The sequence below is a fragment of the Eptatretus burgeri genome, chromosome 11 (assembly GCF_056783735.1).
Source record: "Eptatretus burgeri isolate ZD-2024b chromosome 11, Ebu_testis_v1, whole genome shotgun sequence".
Taxonomy (NCBI): domain Eukaryota; kingdom Metazoa; phylum Chordata; class Myxini; order Myxiniformes; family Myxinidae; genus Eptatretus; species Eptatretus burgeri.
The window spans coordinates 53706547-53728794 of NC_140971.1; the positions used below are offsets into that span (position 1 = coordinate 53706547).

Here is a 22248-nt window from a genome sequence, read left to right on the forward strand (position 1 = left end):
CAACATGGAAGATATTATGGTACATTAGAATTAAGCCTCCTCTTCGCTTTCGGTTTTTCTGGAAAAGGTCAGGGATTCCTCGTGTGTTTGTTTATCAAAACATGCTGTCTTCTTAGCTTAACGCTTCTTTAGAAACTCAGCAGGCACATTCATAACATTGGCTGCAAGTTTTGATTCATTCAGAATATCAGGCCACTTGTTTTGAAATTTATTGAGGTCACTGATAAGGCCATTCAAGCTTGAAACCTCAACACAAATGGTGGCTTTTCTGGCTTGAATGACTTATTTTCTGTTTTCAACTTCTGCTGGAATTTTCTGCCAAATTGCAGACATGATGATGCAGATGAATGAAGATAAATACTTTATGACACTATTCACATCATTTCTTGTTTTGGGAGTGAGATTCAGAGTGAGGAGCTGTTCCAAGGCCTCTTGTATACCAGGGAGGTGAGCTGCAAACGATTGAACACTATCAACATGATCTGTCCATCTTGTGCCAGGTAATTCATGCAGAGAGGACCCGACTTTATTTTTCAGTATGCTCCACCGCTGAGGGCTACTGGAGATTATCTTGTCGATTATCTGCACAGTTCTAAAGAACCATTACTTGCTTCAGGACAGCTAGCTGCTGAATTTGCACCAGATAGGTTGAATGGATGGTAACCACAAAACACGCACAGGGGGTTCTTTTCAATTATGTGTTTTTGATCACCACTGTATTTTTTACCCATGCTTGCACTGCTGTTATATCCCTGTCCGTGACAGTCAGTTAAAGGAATGTTATTCTCCTCCAGTGTTTTGAGAATCATGGAAGCAATCTGTGCTCCTGTCTTGTCACAAGAACCAACAAACGTCATAAAATGTTCTTGAATGGTGAATCCACTTTGCTCTTGATTGAGATATCTGAGGACGAATGTTGTTTGTCCTGTATGACTGGATTTTGGTGTTGCATCAACCATCACATAAAAATACATAGCATTTTCCCATTCATCTAGTATTAAACTCCGAACAATTTCAGCACAGAGATCTATAAACTCATTTTGTGATTCAGCAGAAAGGTAGTGGGTCTGCATTCACTCTCCTTTCTGCTGTGACTCTTGGATCTTTGTGATATGGTTTTGTAGAAGGGAGTCATAATGTACTAAACGCTCCAGTGTACGAAGAAAATTCCCATTGTGAACATGTTGGTTCGTGGGTGCCAGCAGTGACCACTATTTTTGTTGTGTCTGTGTGTCTGTCTGTCTGTCTGTTGGTGACACTCTCCAGAGCATAGCTCCGTGACGTTTGATGCGATCTTGATGAAACTTGGACACAAGCTAGATATCATGGTCTAGTTGTGTCCTTTTGCACGAGGGGTGTCCCGCGCCCCTTGTGGGCAGAGCCACGCCCACTTGAACTTTTTATTTATTATTATTTTTTCTCCATTTTTTTCTCACAATTTCATTTCCTAGAAGCTGTGCGTAAAGACCATACGTACAATATATAAAAAAAATCCGATTTGATTTGGTCAACTTTGACGGAAGAGATAGGTATTTACAGTAGGGCTTCCTAAAAAGCTTTTACTAACTCAATTGTACCTATCGTGTCATTGTTCAATAATGCCCGCGAACCATCGTCGCCTCCCTGCTTGTCTTATTCTTTGTGATGATCCATGGAAAGGCAATCCCCTCACAAAGGAAGAGCACTACATCGATGATGCTTGTTAGGAGCTTCTTCCACTTTTCAGCCTCTAGCGAGGTATTCTTTTTGATGAGGTCATTAACTCCAGTCTGTTTTTAGGTATCTTTCAAGTTCACGCCGCCAAGCAATACAACATCTCCTGTGTGAAAAGCTCTGCTCATGCTCAGGGAGTCTGTCTCACAGTTTTTCCATCTTACAGTCCCACTCCAACCTGTGGGCGATGCTATTGCTGAAGGTGAAGGATGCGAGATTGTGTGAGCGAATAGTCTGCACGGCAAACAATACAATGGTTGTTTAATTTGACTAAAAACAAGCCATCGATGACTGCCAGTTTCACCGTTTGGCATTTTGAAACTGAAGATATTTGTTGGAAATTTGTGACCCTGTCTTTCCATCAGGAGGAAATCATTTGGGATATACCTGATAGCCTTCTCTCACACAGTTTTCGACTTCAGTCTGGGTTGGAATTTCAAAGACTTGTCCTTCATCAAAGTTTGCACATTTGAATTTGAGGCTGCTTTCAATGTTCTGTGAGAGTTCCTATCGGCTTGTGCTAATGATCCACCATCTCTCTCTCCCTCTCTGTTTCACTTTCAAGTCCATGAATGCATTGTTCTTCTATATCATCAGTGGGGTTACCACCTTGAGATTTCTCACAAATTGTTTCCGTGACTTGTGGAATAGTAGGTCTACAGTCACTTGATAGAGAGCTACTGGCCTTAATTGCACTGACCTGGAACAGCGTACGAGAGCCTTTCTGTATTACATTCTCCCGCTGCTCCTTCTCATGTCTGTTTTGAGTACCGGATTTATGTTGTAAAAAGCTGACATGGCTTACTTTTTACAAAGTACGATAAGTACAGACCGTACTTATCGTAACGTGTTCCTGCACCAACCAATTTGGAGTTCTGACCCACTGTACAGGATGTACTGTATTTGACTGGTGAATCAATTCCTCTGTGACGTCACATTAAATTCCCCGTCATTGGTTGAAACTTGGAAGTGCCATCATCTATTATGAGCTCACCAGAGACCGACACAGAAATACGAATGTTTTTTTCAAACAAATTATATGGAGGTTTCCGTATTTTCATAGTCAGAAACACGTGGTGTGTAAGGGAAATTGGGGTGTTATTCACTTATTCATACACCCATTTCATCCGGATGGCATCTGGTGTGGCCAACACTCCTGTCTTCATTTACGTCATTATGACATTACTGCGATTACCATGACGTAAATTGTTCTCACAGTCATTTATTTTACGAGCCAGGGTGTTACTCTCATAGTAATGGCATGCCGACGAATCACCCTGGGCGGCTTGGAGGGAGACAAAATAAAGCCGCCCCTATTAGGTCACTAACAAACAATCATTATATTAAACAAAAAATTGAGGGAACAATTACGGGCCCCTATTAGGTCCGGGCTCCAGGGTAGTTACCCCAGCTGCCTCCACCCTCTTGTTGCCCCTGCCCCACCCGCCTTCTCCTTCCCAGACACCAAAACTTTTGAAAACCTTTCAAACTTCTTAGTCTTTTGAGTTTTTAAAAAAAATATTTTATTCTTTAAGTCTTAAAATACAACGATGAACTACATCACTATTATTAAAAATAATAATTAAATGCAGGGATTTTTCCACTATCTTTGGAGTGTTGGAAAGGGGTTTTTCGAGGGTAAAGCAAGTGAGCATGACGGTCACTCATTGAGGATCAATAAGCTGAAACAAAGGGTTCTCTGGAGAGGTGCGAGAGCCCAGCCCTGTGAGGACGAGCTGAGAAATATGTGCATTCATTCAGCGAGAATGCATTCGGCATTAAACAAAGCAAGAAAATAGTTTCACAACAAGACATGACCTTCATGAAAATTCTAAGAATGTTTGCAGCAACATTGTCTTGTAGAGAAGCATCACGGGAAAGTAGGGCATAAAGCACGCGTGTTCCTCACATCAATGAGAATCATCATTCCTGGCAACCGCTCCCTCCCCTACCACTATACCGTATTCCAAGGGGTTGTGCGAAGGTTTGGCTTGATTCCAAAACTTATTCAAACAACCATTTGAATTACTTACGGTTTACATGAAAGCATTATGGATTTATATCATTCACACCATATTAGCAAAAGTATTTCGAGTAAATGAATCCATAACCTTGAGAATGCAAGCACTGACAACTATTATAATGGCCATGGGGAATGCCGAAGTCCGACGTATAAACTACTCGGTGTTCTCAATCTGAGAGTATACGGGCAATGTGCACAAACCGTTAAATACTCTCGGGGTTAGTCGATGGGATAGGTTTAAGGAAGGAGCGATAGGAAGGTGGGCGATGGGCATCACATGCTTGCAGTCGACGGTGAAATGTATCGTTTCAAAAGGTAACATTTCGTATTTACACATCATAGTTACTTACATACCTCAAAAGAGAACAAAAGGTAACAATTCTTACTTACAGGATCACCGCTAACCTCCACTCATTTGTTCCTCTTCCCTGCCTGTGGAACCAACTTCCCCATTCTCTTCAATCTTATTTTTCCCTCCAGGTCTTCAATACAGCTGTTCACCACGATATATACTGCAAGACCAAAAATTTTATTGACCATTTTTTTTTCCTGTATCCACTTTGTGCACCCCCTGCATTCTCCCCCACCCTTCAACCTTATCCGCATCCCTTGTTGCCAGTCTCCATTTATTTTCTCTGTCAGCCCTGCTGTTGGCATTTCCCCATTCTCATTATACTGTTCCTTTTGCTTTGTTGCATCCTGATCCATTCTGTATTCTAGCTCTTCCACAAACCTCGACACTATGGAAAAAAAAAAAAGGCAACGACCCAAACAAATTCAGATCACTAATGGAGGGCATTGCCATAATCCTATGATTGGTGCAGTTTATACCGACATGATGAGCTCTCAATCTTTCTACAGTATTCAGCTCAGTGCTGTGAACTAAATAAATTCTGGTTAAATTGTATTGAATAACACTTTACACTTTAATTTCAATGGTTCATTGATTGCGTAAATAGCAATATAATGCTGCCCTGATATATCACTGTTAAAATCACTCAATATTTCTAAAGCCATTAATTGTCCATCAGCCTACGCTTTCTTCGGCAGTTTGAACTGGAAAATTTTGAATTTAAACCTTTTTGGAGTCTTGTCAAGAGCTGTTCGATTCCAACGAATTGCTCGAATTCAACGATTTTTAAAATTGCACAACCTACCAAAGAAGCCTAATTAGTGCAATCATCTCTTGTACACATCCCTTGGTATTCAATGTGGGCACCTATTTATTATCAAAGCATGGACGGGGCAGGTCAAAATATCCGCCATATTTGTGTACGTGTGTAATAACTAGGTGAGCTCTTGCCCGAGGAACATGCAATGAGGACGCCCATCGTGATACAAGACACCATGGCTCTAATGTCAGTGAAATTGCCCCCCGAAATGGACGTTGTTTACAAGAGAGTAAAGCAAACAGGAACATTTCCCAGTTTGTTAAGCATGAACACTCCAGCTATCAAGCACCCAGTAATGGAGCAAGCCATAGCGGAAAGCAATAGTGACACATACAAATTGACTGAACAGTACAATCATGCTTCGCTGGCATTAACACCTACAAGCTCAATTAGTTGTTTTTCTCCCAGCTTGCCAGGTATTTCAAGTGCCTTAAATTTGAGGACTTGAGCCTTGAGGGATAGGCCATGCTCAGCGCATCCACCATGCCCCTTCAAATGGTGCACACAGCGCACGCTTTGCTTACCAACTGGCCGAGAACGCAATTCACCCTCAGACAGAACAAATCTCTACGGATATTCCTTGTCTGCAGTTTCTCTCCACAGAGTAAAAGAGCAGATCGAGCTTTCTCACCAGACTGCATTGTGGGTAGAAGGGATTTCTTTAAAAACTAAATCCTTTGTTGAATCAATTACATCTGATTCCTTTACTTCGGTTCAATATGCACTGCTGGTAGTCTAAGATCAAAGCCATCCCTTCGGTGATTTGCTCGCTATGCAAACGATTCTTTCACATGCTTGCTGACTAATCCTTCTTTCAAGTACAGTATATGGTTGTAAGGGGGTCAAAGAGTAGTGTGGAGAAGGAATCTGGTACATTTATCAAATAATATCCTCCTCCATGAGGGAAGGACCCTCAAAGATTAATGTAACTATGGGTGTTCAGCAAAAAAAGAACACTCTCAGGATCACATGGCATATAACCATGAATGCATACAGCGCGTGTGCAATTTTTTTTTTTTTAAAGGTAATTAAAGAAAAAAACTGCGAAAGGGTTGGCACAAGTTTAACAATCATTAAACATGACACACATCTAATATTCCAAGTATGTCATACTCATGAATGCTATATCATCAAGCCCTCAAATGCCTGTTGTGTATAAGAAGATGAAGTTATAAATTGCATGGACAATGGCATGGTGATAGAATGGACAAGGGTCGAAAGACATGTCATTAAACATTATATCCACACATACAGGATATCATTAAAAGGAGGTGCACATACCGTGGTTCAGAAGGACCATCTGTGGGGGAGCCGCTCTGCCGCTGATGCAGTGTCTCCTGCATGTTAGAGCAGGAATTTGTAATTTGTTCAAGGTGATAGCTTGCTGACACTTTGGAAAAGATGCTGTTATGATCTTAAATACTGGCAGATGGGACACCCAGTTTAACGCCCATCTCAGGAAAACAGCACACACATTGATGCCTTGCTCTGCCTGCAAAACACCAAGATGACAGTTTATAGATTTGCATTTAGGCTAGAAGGCTCAGAGGTGAGTGGGCATTCTTATCGGCTATCCTGCACGTCGTGCAAAATAAACTGCATTGTACTACCTTTTATAGTCGACCGTCTTATCTGCTTGCACTTTCTTGTAAATTAAAGCACACATACAGATGAAAACAAAAGGCCATGCATGCCAGTGCCACACTCAAATTACCAAATGTATTATATATGATTGAATGTGTAGATAACAAATTGAGATGGATTTCAACCTTACCCATTGTGAAGTTGCTTTGCAGTGACCCCTGACAATTTCACAAATATTAAGTTAATGAAGGAATAATTAACGAATTGAGGGTGATGGAACAATAGCATTATATTATTTTTGAAATCTAACAATGCAACTTATAGCCATCATTATTCCATGATAACTTTATATTAAAGTTTATGTTTTGCTTCAACCCTTTTCTCCCTCCTCCCTCACCCCAAAATTTCTCCTTGGAATCTTGAAAGATGAGTGATGCAGAATCTCAGTTGTTGATCTATCTCAATCATAAATTATGAAGCATGTCTTCAGTAGCATTGTCCACATTCGCTTACGTAGTTCTGAAAGCCAAGGACAGACCATTGCCTTCACTGAATATGGATTGCAGGAGTGTAGCCAGAGCAGTTATTATTGTATTAACCTTTATAATCAACACTTTCTGCAATCCTTTGCAGCATCCAGCACCGAGCATCCACAAAAACTTGTCGGGTCTGCAAACCATTCAACCATCGGTGCAGCTTCGTGATGGAAAAACCCTTGGGCCAAAGCCAAGTAATTATCACTGGAAGTGATGGGCAAGCAAGGGATGACTACTAAGTTTCAAGGCAGGAAAACAAGGAAACGCTCATAGTCGATTAGCTTTGGTGTTTGAAGAACTCACAAAAATATTCACTGTGCAAAATTGATCTTCCACAGATGTCCTGTAAGCCACTTACCAATCCAGCCATCCACCAGATAAGGTGCCATCAGATTAATATTTTCAGCAATTGAAAGCTTTTCAGGGGCGACCCCGGTGGCTAGCTGTGCATTGCAGATATAAAACAGGCCATCACAAATGGGGAGGGTTTCATAATTGACACTTTGGCAGGATGGTAGATTGAGGGATAAGTAGGCTGATGGGATAAGTGCACGATTATCTATTGAAAATCAAATTTTAACAAAGGCAAGGTAGGATTTAACAATAGTGTGTAGATAAAAAAAGATTGAAGATGGACATTTCAAATTGTTCTCGGGTCACAATCTGTGCTCCTGACACCAAAGGAATATTTTGATAATGTCATCAGGGCAGGTGCATTTTGCATAATTATTTTCCTGCAACCTATCAGTCAGGTTTATAGAGAACTGGAGTGGTGATGTTACTATTTTTAGGCCCTGCAGGCCAGGAGGAGATATACTTCCATAATGAGACAGTCATTCATAAAAAAAACTCATCTGATTGGAATTCATAAAGTCAATATCATAATTGTATGTTTGAATTATCTTGCCATTTGAGACCTGGTGTCCTGTCAAGTTTGCCATTTCCTTTAAATTAGGTTTTCATAGACTAGTTTAAGGAAATATGTTTGTCGAATAGTTTCTACAGGTCATTTTTTTTTCTTTATTGCTCTTAACTCTCTCCTCGACTGAAAGTGGACGGAGATTCTGTGTTCACCCGTTTGTTTGTGAGCAGAATATCTGAAAAGGTTATGCACAGATTTGGACAAAACTTGGTGGACAGGTTGGGTGTTTGATAAGGACAAATTGATTCGATTTTGGGGAAGATCCTGATACTAGAAGTTTTTTTTTTTTAATTTCCCAAGTTATTTTATACCATTGAGAGATAGGGCCAAAAACTATATATATATATATATATATATATATATATATATATATATATATATATATATATATATATATATATATATATATATATATATATATACACATACATATATATACATACATATACATATATACATATACATACATACATATATATACATATATATACATATATTGTTGCGGCCGAGGGTCAGGTGAGAAAACACGAGGGGGGGGAGCTATCTCGGGTTCCCCCCAGACTCCCGGGAATCGCAGGCCGTCGCACACGGAACTGGGAAGTATCAGGGTGCTACATTCAAATGCACGTTTCAAGCAGGGGAGGGTGGAAGGGGATGTTGGGGGTAGACCACTGCATAAATGGTGCATGCATGGGGGTGGGGTGAAAAAGTCTGATACTGCCCGTCTTTATATACTCATAATAAATCGATGGCTCTCCATTACGAGTCCATAATGAAACTGCAAAGATTAAATAAACTTTGTTCATCAAAAGCAGAAGTCTTATACTTTCTCACCTCAATGTTTTATATATTCTTTGAGGATAAGATAATGAAGGCAATAATGGCATTGAGGCAGCAGTTCACAATGGTTCAATGGTGTTAATAACACTGAACAACAAATTTCAAAAATTTTTTTTTTACTGGAGATGTGTAAAGTGATTAAGACTAATTTGGGTACGCTGATTTCAAAAATCATAACCGTTTTGCTGTATCACGTCAGGATTTTCAGGAACAGAAATATTCCCATTGCCTAGAAGTCAGGATTTCAATGAAATTTACATATGTCTTTAACATGTCTATTTCGTACAATTGTTGTTAACTTGTGTTATATTTCTTTCTTTCAGATAAAGATGAGTAGGCGTTCCTGTACCAATCATCCTGACAACTTCTGTTATGTCTGTGGTCGGTATACCAAAAAAGATCAACAGCGAAGTATATCTACAGCAGTGAAAATGAAGGCCGCCTACTTTCACTACTTCGGGTGTAAGGTGGGGGACCAAGAACAGAGCTGGGCACCACACATCTGCTGCACAAGCTGTCACACAACCTTGACTCAGTGGTTGGTGGGCAAGCGCGCGAGCATGCCATTTGCGGTGCCCATGATATGGCGTGAGCCGCAGAATCATCATGATGATTGTTATTTCTGCTGCACAAGCATCGCCGGCTTCAACAAGAAGAATAAAGGTCACATCAAGTACGCTGACTGCGTCTCTGCTCGTAAACCTGTGCCTCATGATGACGAGAACCCCGTTCCAACACCTCCAGCTGATCAGAACATAGCTGTAAGCAGTGGTGAAGAGGATGGTGATGATGAACCTTTTGAACCCGACACTCAAGAATCACACCTTCTGAACCAGGGAGACTTAAATGATCTTGTAAGAGATCTCTCGCTGTCAAAGGCGAAGGCAGAGCTGCTTGGATCAAGGCTGCAGCAGTGGAATCTACTTGAACCTAACACCAAGATATCCTTGTTCAGAGCACGTCACAGAGACATGGCTGAGTTCTTTGAGATGGAAGACACGATGACATTCTGCAGTGACATCAACGGTCTGTTGAAAGAACTTGGGTGTGATCACGATCCTGCAGACTGGCGCCTCTTCATCGACTCGAGGAAGAACAGCTTGAAGGCTGTTTTGCTCCACAATGGCAACGAGAAACCATCAGTCCCACTGGATCACGCGTTCGGCATGACAGAGACCTATGAGACTATGCGGCAGCTGCTTGATTCCATCAAGTACAATGACTTCAACTGGCACATCTGCGGAGACTTGAAAGTGGTGGCGCTGTTGTTAGGGCTGCAGTCAGGCTACACGAAATACATGTGCTTCCTTTGTCTCTGGGATAGCAGAGACGACAAGAATCACTGGACGAAGAAAGATTGGGAAGAGCGAAAAGAGCATGTACCTGGTCGACACAACGTGAAGCATGTCGCCCTTGTCGACCCAGCCAAGGTTTTCCTTCCACCACTCCACATAAAGCTCGGCTTGATGAAGTTTTGTACGGGCAATGGATCTGAATGGGCGTGGGTTTTTATACCTCAAGGAAAAGTTTGGCAACACCTTGTCGGAGGCCAAGATCAAGGCTGGTGTCTTTGTTGGACCGCAAATCCGACAGATTATGAAGGACGAAACTTTTCCGACAACTCTAAACCCCAAAGAGCTGGCAGCGTGGAGGAGCTTCAAAGCTGTGACGGACAACTTCTTGGGGAACGAGCGCGCGGACAACTATGAAGAAATAGTGCAGCAGCTGCTGGAGTCCTTCAGGAAACTTGGCTCCAGGATGTCCCTGAAAATCCATTTCCTACACCAGCACCTGAACTTCTTCCCTGACAACTTGGGAGCAGTCTCGGACGAGCACGGCGAGCGATTCCACCAAGAGATTTCACTCATGGAGACGCGTTACCAAGGGCGGCACAACCCGAACATGATGGGCGATTTCTGCTGGTTCCTGCATCGTGAAACTGACACAGAGCAGCACAAACGCAAAGCCAAATGCCTAAAGCATTTTTAATTACATTCTAGTGGAGTTTTTCTGTAATTTCTATAATTTTGAAGCATTCAGGATGAAATAAATGAATAAATGAATTTTTGTAAATTTCATTGAAATCCTGACTTCTAGGCAATGGGAATATTTCTGTTACTGAAAATCCTGACGTGATACAGCAAAACGGTTATGATTTTTGAAATCAGCGTACCCAAATTAGTCTAAATCACTTTACACTTCTCCAGTACAAAACTTTTGTTGTTCAGTGTAATTAATGATTTATTTCACCATGACAACATACGATTCAAAACATCAAAGCCATACAACATGTCATGTTCCAAGGTCTAAGGAGAATGGAGAAAGCATTATAACAGAAAAGGAAGTTAAATTTAATTGCCATTACACCAGAATACAAAAAGCTTGAGAAGCAGGTAATTTTGGGAGTCTTAATTAAATACATAATGATCATTGAGGTCATTCAAGGAGTTATTGATTTCTGAATGACTAAAATTTGAATTAAAAAAAATTGGATTGTTTTTTTAATATCATTCACCCCTTCCTTTCCAAAGACAACATATTTATAATACTACATCATTTTGCTGCAATTAGCAGTACAGCTTTTTTTCATTTAGTTACTCATTTATTCTGTGTGTACAGGGTGTTTCAATAAAGTGGACTATTTGAGCAGTCTGATACCCTGTCGTTTGTAATGCTCTACCCATCTCTCTTGTAGGTTATTGTGGTGGTGGGATGCCAATTCTAACAAGTAGTCGGTAGGACCCGACGTCAACTATGGTGTTCACAGTGGAAAAAAAAAAATGAAAATCATGACTTTGTGGTTTGAGACACAATCCGACGTGCAGGTGTGCCGACGATATTATCAGTATTACAATGTTCACACCTGTAAAGGACCTTCCAAAGGGAGCATTCAGTGGTTTGTGGAGCACTTCCAAGGACATGGAAGTGCGAAAAATTAAAATAAAGGCAACAGTGGCCACTCACCAAGTGTTACCAAGGACCAAGGGAATATTGATCTTGTGAGAGATTCTGCTCTTGAACGTCCTAAGAAATCCCACCATCGGTGTTCCCGAGAACTGATGATGTCAGCCTCATTTGTGTGGCACATTCACACTGTGTGGCAATTCAAGCTCTACCTCTACATCATATCTGTAAAGCATGAATGAACTGAATGACGTGGCAAGCCGACTAACAATGTGTGATTGGTTCAGTGACGGAATGGAAAGGTACTCAAATTGGATCAACTCCTTGTGGTTGAGTGATGAAGCACACTTCAATTTGAATGGGGCTCTCAACAATCACAACATCTTCTTGGGTGCTGAGCCTACTGAGGTGTCTGAGGTCTCTCTCAGGCCCCAAGTCCACTTGCTTCTGTGCATTGAATGTCAGATGGGGGTATTCTGGGACTATATTGGTTTGAGGATGCCAATGGTAAGACCGTGACAGTCAACTGCGCGTGGTACCAGGAGGTCTAACACCAATTCCATTGTGATCTCACTGAACTAGTCTCCAAATCAACTGACTTGCATGATTCATGCAGGACAGTGCTCCACCACACACTGCGGGTGAAACCATCGACTTGCTCCACAAGCTGGTTGGAAATTGTGTCATCAGCCTGGGTACAGTGCATGAGTGGGAAACCCACAGCCTGGATTTGAATCCACTGATTTTTATTTTGGGGTGCTACCAAAGGTCAAGTTTATGCCAACAAACCGAGAACGCCAGCTGTCCAGAAGCAGGATGTGGGGGACGACCGTCAGGCTACCACTCAAGTCATTTGCAAATGATTTGTGGAGAATTTTGGAGTCATGATCAAAGCCTGTTTGAAGAGAGGTGGAGCACACGTTGAAGCTGTCACTAACAAGAAGTATAATAAGTGACTTGAAAATGGCATTGCATATGTTTTCCATCAATGTATCACTGAACTTGCTTGGTACCTTTTGTAATTTTTCTGCAATAAAACGTTCAGATAGTCCACTTTTTTTGAAACACCCTGTTATGTATATTCATCAAAGATTCATCACAAATTTCCATGTTATTAATTTAAATTCCTGAGTTACACTTATCATCTCATACAATACCAAGTGTTCTCCACAGATAAAAATTAAAGGTCTACCCTCTACATAATGGCAAATTATTTTCTCATTGCAATACACCGATATTGAAACATTGGACAGCCAATAACAAGCTTATCTATTATGCTCATTTGTACTCGCAGGTTCTGAATTAGTTCAAATTCAAGCCAGAACCGAGCTGTCCATCTTCATTTAACAGGACGGAAACCCATTCCAGAGGCCGTTATGCTTTTCACATGTACTGTGTTGCAAAAAGAGCCATACATCCGAACATTCTAGCAGAAAAGTTTACTCATTGCCCTATAGGGTGCCATTTTTCCGGCCGAGTCTTCATCAAAAGACATTGCGGGATCTTTAACATCCACCAGCAATCAATGATAGGAGATGGGTCCCCAGCTTAACGTCCATCCAATGGACGGCAAAACATTTAAATGCAATGCCCTGCCTGCAATGCATCAATCTGACAGTTTATGGCCGAGTCGATAATCAAACGCAAACTAGACAGCTCGAAGGCAAATGTGCTCCCTCTGTGATGCTGTGCAACTGGAGCAGGAGGTAGCAGAAGATACTATAGCTCTGGTCTTTTGGTGACATTTGTGGGTCTGTAAGGTTTATTTCTGGAGTTTTGCACATTCAAAGCTCAACGTTTAAAACAGAGAATGTGGCAGTCATTTGAACCGACCATATATATTATGTGTTGGTTTTGCACAACAATCGCTTGCCTTCTGGAATGTTATGATGTTATGGTGTCACAACACAAAACCTGAAGGGTACCTGGAGGCAAAGTGATTTAATGTTCCTCATTTGAATAACCCAGTAATCATCAGATTTGATTGGCAAATCAATACACGAAGAAGCATAAAACAAATGCATTGTGCCAAACTAAGTAGCTGGTGAGGGAGGCAAAACAAAGAGAACTAATGCAGCAAGATATATAGAGGAAGTAACAGGATCAGTTTATCAACTCGGTGGTGAAATCGATTGACAACGCAAAAAAAACAAAAAAACAAACTCAAACCACAGTCTCAAGTAAATCAGACTCTGAGACCTCAACTCAAAGTTGGCATATTCCATTTTGGAAAAAAAAATCTAGACCCTGAAGACAGCAAGAAGACAAAGGCAAAATAAATGCATTAATAGATAGGAGAAAGGCAGCAGGTGGATGCACAAGCAAGGAAATATGGAGAGAGGAGGGGATGAATCCTGAATTAAGATGGTTGGGTGAGGTATAGATAGTGGGAGTATAAATTTTTGCAGGTGGGGATAGGAGAAGACATGAGAAGGTAGTGTACCGACAACTTGAATCCCTGGAGGGAAGGGTGGGATTGAAGACATTTCCACAGAGTGGAAAGTAAGGAACAAAATAGGTAAGGTGTGCAGTCATCTTGGATTGGTGGACTTTAACCGGGAATGGGTTACTGTAAGAATGCGTGTATCCTGGAGGAGCTGGGAAGAGTTGGAAAGCTGAGAGAGCAGAGGAAGCTGACTGTAGGAAAGATGGAAAGAGACAGACGATGAGTGGTGGGGGTTGACGGAAATGTAAACATGCAAGTGTTAACGGTAATAAATCTACACTGACTGCAAACCAGGTTTCTCTTCTGGATCACAGGTTTAGCTAAACAAAGACAACTGGAACACTTTGTAGAGCGCATAACTCCGCCAGGATGAACAGTTTACATTTTGGATCCCACTGATAGGCCGGATCTGGATCCGGACCTGAACCAAAATCTAATCTGCTTGTTCTCGTCACCAAACCAACTCATCCACCTGGTTTTGTCATAACTTGTCCACAACGTTTTGAAATACAGTATCATGGTATATATCGTTTTGGGTCCCATCTCTCAATGGTGAAGTATCAGTGAATTTGTTTTGGTTTTTTTCGTATCTGGATCCAGATCGTCATCACACACCCAACATGTCCGCCAAGTTTTGTCTGAATCCGTCCTCAACATTGAGATTATCATGCTATATATCGTTTTTGGCCATTTCCCTCAATGGTGAAGAATCACTTTAAAATCTCATATCTGGATCTTTACCTAAATCTAACCAGTTCGGCCTTGTCACACAACCAGCCTGTCAACCATATTTCGTCTGAATCCGTCCAGAACTTTGAGATGTCGTGTTCACAGGCAAACAGACAGGGATGAAAACATAACCTCCACCCACCTTCGGTGGCAGAGGTAAACATCACAATTGGGGTGAAGGGAAAGGTGGGTAATGACATGAAGTTAAATAACTCGGTGTTATCATGAGACATGGTTTTACACCCAAATGAGAAAGGAAAGAGAAAAGTATGGAAGAAGAAGAAGAAGGTACAAAGTAGACAGAGGTTTGGGAAGGAGAGAATAAACATTTTAAAATGTCATAAAAAAAAAACTGATCCATAACAAAGGTTTTCTTTTTTTAAGTAAGAAAGGTAAGAAAAAAGTTGAGGAAGGATTAATATGAAAGAATGAGATGATTGAGTGGGTGAGGATTTGTTGGGGATTTGTTGTTTTTCAAAAAAGATGTTTTTTTTTTAGTTTGAAGTTGACGTATGAATAGGGATGTACAATGATAGGCAAATAATTTTGGCACAAGATGAGAAGGCCATTTGGCCCATCATGCCTGCACTACACCAATTTCAGAAACCATCATCCATCCTGGATTCAGTCCTGTCAATATCCCTGTACCCCTCAATATCCAATGCATCTGGGGTACCTATCCAATTCAAATTCAAACCTATATACGCTTTCTGCTGCCAGTACCTATCGAGCGAGACCATTTCATGCATTAAAAACTCTCACTGAAAGACTCTGACATTACTACTGTCCTAACTCTCATCTTCTTTACTCTCAAGCTATAGTCCCTGGTCTTATCACTGTCTATTCTACTTAAAACTCCTCTGCACTTAATTTGTCTATACCCTTCATGATCATAAACATCTCAATCAATTCCCCTCAAAATGACCTCCTTTCTAATGTACCAGCATTGAATCTGCCACTTCGCTGATGGTAGTTGAACAATATAACTTATGGGATAGCTTCCAACTATCAAAAAATCCAACCATCAAATTTACATGTGACAGCTCACAGTCTGAAGTTCACTTTCTAGACACATCACTCACACTTCAAAACAATAGTCTTGAAACAGAACTATGCACCAAACCAACAGACGCATGCTCTTACCTTCTCCCATCTTCATATCCCCTTAAACATACAATTACAAGCATACCATACTGTCAAGCAATCAGAGTAATAGGCATCTGCTCAACAAAAAAGGAAGAATAAACTTCTCTCTCACAATTAGAAACATACTTTATTGCAAGACACTGACCCTCACTCTGTAAACGGAGCCATAAACTGAGCAAAAAGCATCCCTTCTGTAAACCCCATCATGTCCTCCATGGACTGTAAACCGACATGGGTCATATACCTAATCACTTGTCAAAGATGTACGAAACAAAACGTTTAAAAAAGCTGAGAACACACTCTATACATGCTTTAATAATGCAAGGTCATGTATTAGAAATGTTCACACCAATCAGGGAAAATCTCTGCTTTTGTACATTTCGTAAATATTTATGTATTGATGTTACACCATGATCTCATCTGCATGCTTGCTGTTCTTGTGCACCAAGAAGGCTTATTTGGCTGAAAGCTTGTCACCATAAAGATCATCTGGAAGCAACATTCGTGACTCATTCAATTTCCCTGGTGTGTGTATATATATATATATATATATATATATATATATATATATATATATATATATATATATATATATATATATATATATATATATATATATACAAGATTGGTACAGTTGGGATGACAATTTTTTAAAGAAGAAGAAGGCACTTCCAACCAAAATAAATAAACTATATTGACTCCGCTAATTTGAGCAAAAAAGCTTGTTTGTTTTTGCTTTTGCAAAATAAAAAAAAGCACTCCTCCATTTGACCTTGAGCACGAGCACATGCCCAGAAATGAGCAATTGTATCAAAATAAAAACCGGACACGTGCAGAGGATCGGGATCCATTGTGCCTGATGAAGCCGGCAAAACATTGCCTGAGACCGGGTCTGCTCTCGCTTGTTTGCTCAAATTAGCTTCGTCTATATAATTTTTTAGTTTTGATTGGAAGCGCCTTCTTCTTTAAAAAGAAAAGTGTATATATATATATATATATATACACACACACATGTTGTTGTTCGTCTTTCGGCTGCTCCCGTTAGGGGTCGCCACAGCGGATCATCCGTTATGATCCGCATACTGATTTGGCATAGGTTTTACACCGGATGCCCTTCCTGACGCAACCCTGGTCGCCTCGTACGACACAGGGATAAGGATTGGGTTTCGCCATGATTCCGGGCTGCTCTACACCCTCTCATAGCACGGCCCAGTGCAGAGCTCCCGTCCTCAAGCGATCCTCCAACCCAAGCCTACGAGTAGCCGGATTACAGGCGCACGCCACGACGCCCGGTCTATCTATATATATATATATATATATATATATATATATATATATATATATATATATATATATATATATATATATATATATATATATATATATATATATATATATATATATATATATATATATATATATATATATATATATATATATATATATATATATATATATATATATATATATATATACACACACACACAGTTACAGAAATGGCCCTTATTGGATTACTAAATATAGGATTAGCTCAGATCCCCATTAAATGCCTGTTTAGCGAGGTTCTTTGATAAAATGGATGTTATATGTGTGTCGGGAGATGTGAGAGGCTGCATTATTGTTGTGCGGTGGTGGTGGAACGAGAACTCCCTCTTCTTCTTCTTCCCCATCTCGGACGAGGCCCCGCACCGTCGGCTGAGAAGGTGTGGCCAAAAAGAGGAAGTGACGCGAAGGGCAGGAGTTTGTCGGCAGTGGCTGAGGAAGGCGTGCTTGTGTGTTGAAGGAGCGAACGGGAGAGCAAGCGAAGACCTCGTGAACAACTTCAGTTTGGCAGACGTGCAAAACTGCAGTCGGTTGAAAGGGTGCTCGTGTGTCGAAGCGAGCGAACGAATGCTTCGGAGAAAAGAGTATTGTGTGTGGAAAACAACAGTCGGGTTTTCGAGGCGTGCTCGGAGTGGCTTTGAAGCGAGAGAAACGAAGGCTTCATGAAAATGTTGAGTTTTGAGAAACGGCAGTCGGCTTTGAGAGGCTGCCTGCCCATCGAGTCTGCCCTTTTGGACAGTGGGAGAGGCAGCCTGCACGTCGAGTCAACGATCGACTCGTATGGGGAGGTGATCGACAGGTTCGGCCTGCATCTGTCCAAGGAGCCTCCGTACTTACTCACCTCATGGCTCGACACGTTTGTCGATCCGCATGCGGAGCTCAGCACCTCGACTTGGGCCTTGTCCGGAGAACAGGCCAGGCCTGGATTTGTACGCAGGACCTTGAGAGAGATCGGCTGAGGCCCATCGTTGATCTGGCAGTCTTGCGCCGTCGACGTTACGCGGGGTCAGAGCGTGCGGAGACCGCGTGCGTGAGGTCTGCGACAAAAGGAGGACGAGCTCCATTTCGCCACACGGCGCGGTCGAGCTGGAGCTCGAATCCGTGGACATCCGCCTGTTGCGAACGACATTCGTGCTTTTGACACTGTCCTCTCGTCCATGAGACATTACCAAGTACTCTGTCTTGTCTTGCGTGCATGCTGTCTGTCTGTCTGTCTGTCCTTGTCTGCACGTTGTTTAAGGCATATCTCGGAAGCGACCCCCTCAAAACTTGTAGTCCGTGGTTCCCGAGTTAAGAACGGGTTGAGGATTGTTAATAAAAAGATTGTGAATTTTGCTTGTGTTGTGATCCCCGAAGTTCCCCAATAAATCTGGTTAAGTCGTATGAAGTTGCCGCTATGGATTAATTTGTGTCGCGTCGTGGAACGATCCGTTCGAATGGCGTATAAAACCAAAAATGGTTACAGACTGACAGAAAACCAGTCTGTAACCAGGGGTTCTATTTCCTCAACTGGCAAGGTACAAGGATTACGTTGGGTCATGCGTCTTCAATCGCGATACCGAGGCCTGTGCTGAGCCGGCCGGCGTTATAAACGACGGAGACGGCGGTGGTGAGGGTGGCGCCTCGGACCGGGTGAGAATCCCGCCACCCCGGATCCGTAACAATAATATACATATATATATACATATATATATATATATATACATATATATATATACATATATATATATATATATATTGTTGTAGATTTCCCTCCCGTCGGCGTGCGAACGACCGCGTCGAACCAATAGCAGTCGCTTCGCCCACCGAATGGACAATCCAGTCACAGCTTTCCGGATCAACGCCGGAAACCAGCCACGGGTGTGTTTTTAACCACACCACAACCTTCTCCGCACTCTACCCGCGTGCTACAGGGTCCGATCGCCAAATCTTCGATTTACCTAATTATTCGCACTGGTAGGTTACCGAGAGATTGTACCTCAACGGCACCGCTTGGAAACGAGCCACTGAAGCAGCTCGCTTCCTTTTGGGATAACCGAGCGGGGTATTATCGCGCAGTCCCGTTGGACCCGATCACTTTACCGACTATTTAAAAACCAACTATATTCCGAGTGGAAGATGGCAGCTCAATTAGGGAATGGACGCAACGAACAGGTTTACATTCACACAAGGACATTTATTATAATAAAGCATGTATGCAATTAAACAACGCAAAACACGGATGTAATTATACAAGCAACAAAAGTACGACAAAAGAACTACAACCGTCTACTTATTAGGTACAGTCACTTGCACTTAACATCAGTGCCTACTTATTAGACGGGCCCACGGACACACGTACGCAAACACACACACACACACACCCAAGAAATTGAGGCAGAGGCGTTTAATAACAAGCTCCAGCTCGGAGGACAGGTGAGCTGAAACCCAGAACCTATCTCGAACCTCTCCACCTCATGTGGTCTTCAAGTTGTTTGGACCCGGGCTCCAGCGAGAGCGAGCTGGATCCAATCGCCGTGAGCTGCGAACCTTCCCGAGCTCCAGCGATTCCTCCTGCGCTTCTCAACACGTGCTGGTGAGACGACGTGCCGATCCTTCCCATCGATGCGTCGCTTCCCCGAGGAACCACCTCCAAGAAGAGGTCGATGAGTTGCACCAAGCCGGGAACCAAAATGGAAAACAAAGAGCTCCACGAACCAAGAAGAAGAAGCCACCATTCGCAGCACGATCCGAGCAACCGGCTCAACTTCCTTCCAAAACAAAGCAGCTCGAAGCAAAAAGCTTTCCCGCGCCAAACAGAAGCCGAAGCTCATGGAACCATCAAAGCAAAAAGCCTCCAAAAAGTCTCCTCCCGAGCCAGGCCTCAGCCGAAGCTCACTGAGCCAGCCGAAGCAAAAAGCTTCCGAAGGCCTCAACCCTAACCCAAGCCAAGCAGGACCCGAAGGTCTGCTGAACGGCGACTCTCTGCCGAAGCAAAAAGCTTACTACTCAACTGCCCCTAACTATTAAATCGATCCGCAGTGCATCTAATCGATTTCTGAACATTTAAACAATGGCAGGTGAGCTATCTAGGGAACAAGCACTTATCGACATAGCTGATTAAAGGAACCTGTATGCTGTGTGCAATCGAATTCCAAATTCGTAACAATATATATATATATATATATATATATATATATATATATATATATATATATATATATATATATATATATGTATAGATATATAGATGTTTGGTTTGACAAAACTTTAATATGCATACAAACATACAAAACAAACAAAACAAACAAACAAACAAACAAACAAACAAACAAACAAACAAACAAACAAACAAGACATGATAGTGACCAAACCTTTCATGCTGCAATCTTCAGGGTAAAAATCGCAGCAAGTGAAGGAGGAAGTGAAGGAGGAAGTGAAGGAGGAAGTGAAGGAGGAAGTGAAGGAGGAAGTGAAGGAGGAAGTGAAGGAGGAAGTGAAGGTGCGTGCTTTATATGCAGGTCTCAATAAGGTAGACACTGATTGGTTCAACCGTAATGACGTCACGGTTAATCTGAACGCCCATTGGTCGGCTCATCATCTTCACCTCGAGCTCCCATTGGCTGGAGCAGAGTTCGTCGATGATTGACGTTTGCAACCACATCCTTGAGAGAGGGTAGATTGGTTTCCCCGAAGGTCCATTCACCATTTGTTACCGTACTTCCCTTGATCTTTTCATGCTTAAAGAGACACAGAGATCGTACAAATTCCTTTTGACGACATAATATTGGTTCGGTGGTAAGGATGAAGGTTGCTCCCAACAGAGGTAAATGAAACGAGGTCCGACCTCAGCTCAATATCCTGAACATATCTGCATTGTACTGGTCTGTACAGATAGGGTTGGCAACCAGGTGCCATGCAATGGCAGATGAAGCAGGTACAGTGGCCGGTGGTTGCTGGATATTTCTACATGCTCGCACTGGTTGTGTTCTAACCCTCACAATCTTTCTTCGAATCGCCAAGGGATTGTGTTGTTTGATCCAATCAGCCAATCTTAGTGTTGTGCGGCCCGCGTATTTCACAAAAAATAAAAAAGACGTCGATGCACGGAGGCTTTTGGGACTCCCTGTTTGTATGTAAGTATATATATATATATTGTTGCGGGCCAGGGACCGGTGGCGAAAATGACCACGAGGTCGGGGGAGTTACGGCATCTCCTACCAGACTCCCGGAATTGTAGGCCATCGCTCACAGATAACTCCGTGAGGCGGCGGGTCGCTAAACCAACCGTGGACGCCAATACCTCCACCGCGAAGCATAGGGTCTTTTTGTCTCGAACCAATTTATCTCATTAACCACGCAGTGTCGTCTACCGGGGGAACCACGCCCTTGGTACGTCTTGCTTGAACTGGGTCACTCTACCGACTGGGGTAGAGTTCCAACTACTGACTACCAACTCCGGTTCAGGTGCAGTCAAGCGGAATTGCCAAAGCCGTGACGGCTGGGATGAGCAGATTAACGGGAACGAAGACCTGGCTAAAACTCAGATCCGAACCATTCTGGACCAATGAAAGAAAGGACGGAAACAAACTGGGAACATTTCTACAATTGTTTTATTTACAGCAAGAAGGACACAGAGCAAGCTTATCGCAGATATACAGGAGATTTGCAATGATCAAGAACACTTATGCAGTTGTACTTAGCAGACGGTGCCACACACAGAGACGAAAATAAAACCCAGGTGAATTCCAAGGAACCTCACAGCCAGGGAGAGAGATGAGCTGGGGTCACGGCTCGGCTGTGTACCTGCATGTTGGAGGGAGGGGGTGCTCCATGGTGCGGCACCAGCCAATGATCGTGCAGCTTGGCCCACAGTCACATGCATGAGGCTCGTGTCCATGGAAGAACCCGAGCGGAACAGAGCGGAGTCC

At 42.3% G+C, this 22248-nt stretch overlaps 1 protein-coding gene across 5 annotated transcripts in view; it reads right to left on the reverse strand.

Annotated features, from left to right (window-relative positions):
• LOC147017089 (leucine-rich repeat and immunoglobulin-like domain-containing nogo receptor-interacting protein 1-B) overlaps nt 1-20742 on the reverse strand; it is a 259391-nt gene extending 238649 nt beyond the window's left edge. For 4 of the 5 annotated variants that reach the window (XR_015049337.1, XM_085846454.1, XM_085846458.1 and 1 more), the window contains exons 1-2: nt 20692-20742; nt 6190-6400 (exon numbers count right to left, since the gene is read on the reverse strand). Coding sequence is in view for 2 of the 5 variants with exons in the window: in XM_085846454.1 (XP_085702580.1) it covers nt 6190-6208 (19 nt within the window). In the remaining 3 variants the exon portion in view is untranslated. Of the gene's footprint in view, nt 1-6189; nt 6401-6889; nt 7022-20691 lie in introns of those variants that run through there. The other variant, XM_085846455.1, reaches the window with a different exon arrangement.
• Nucleotides 20743-22248: the final 1506 nt, after the last annotated feature.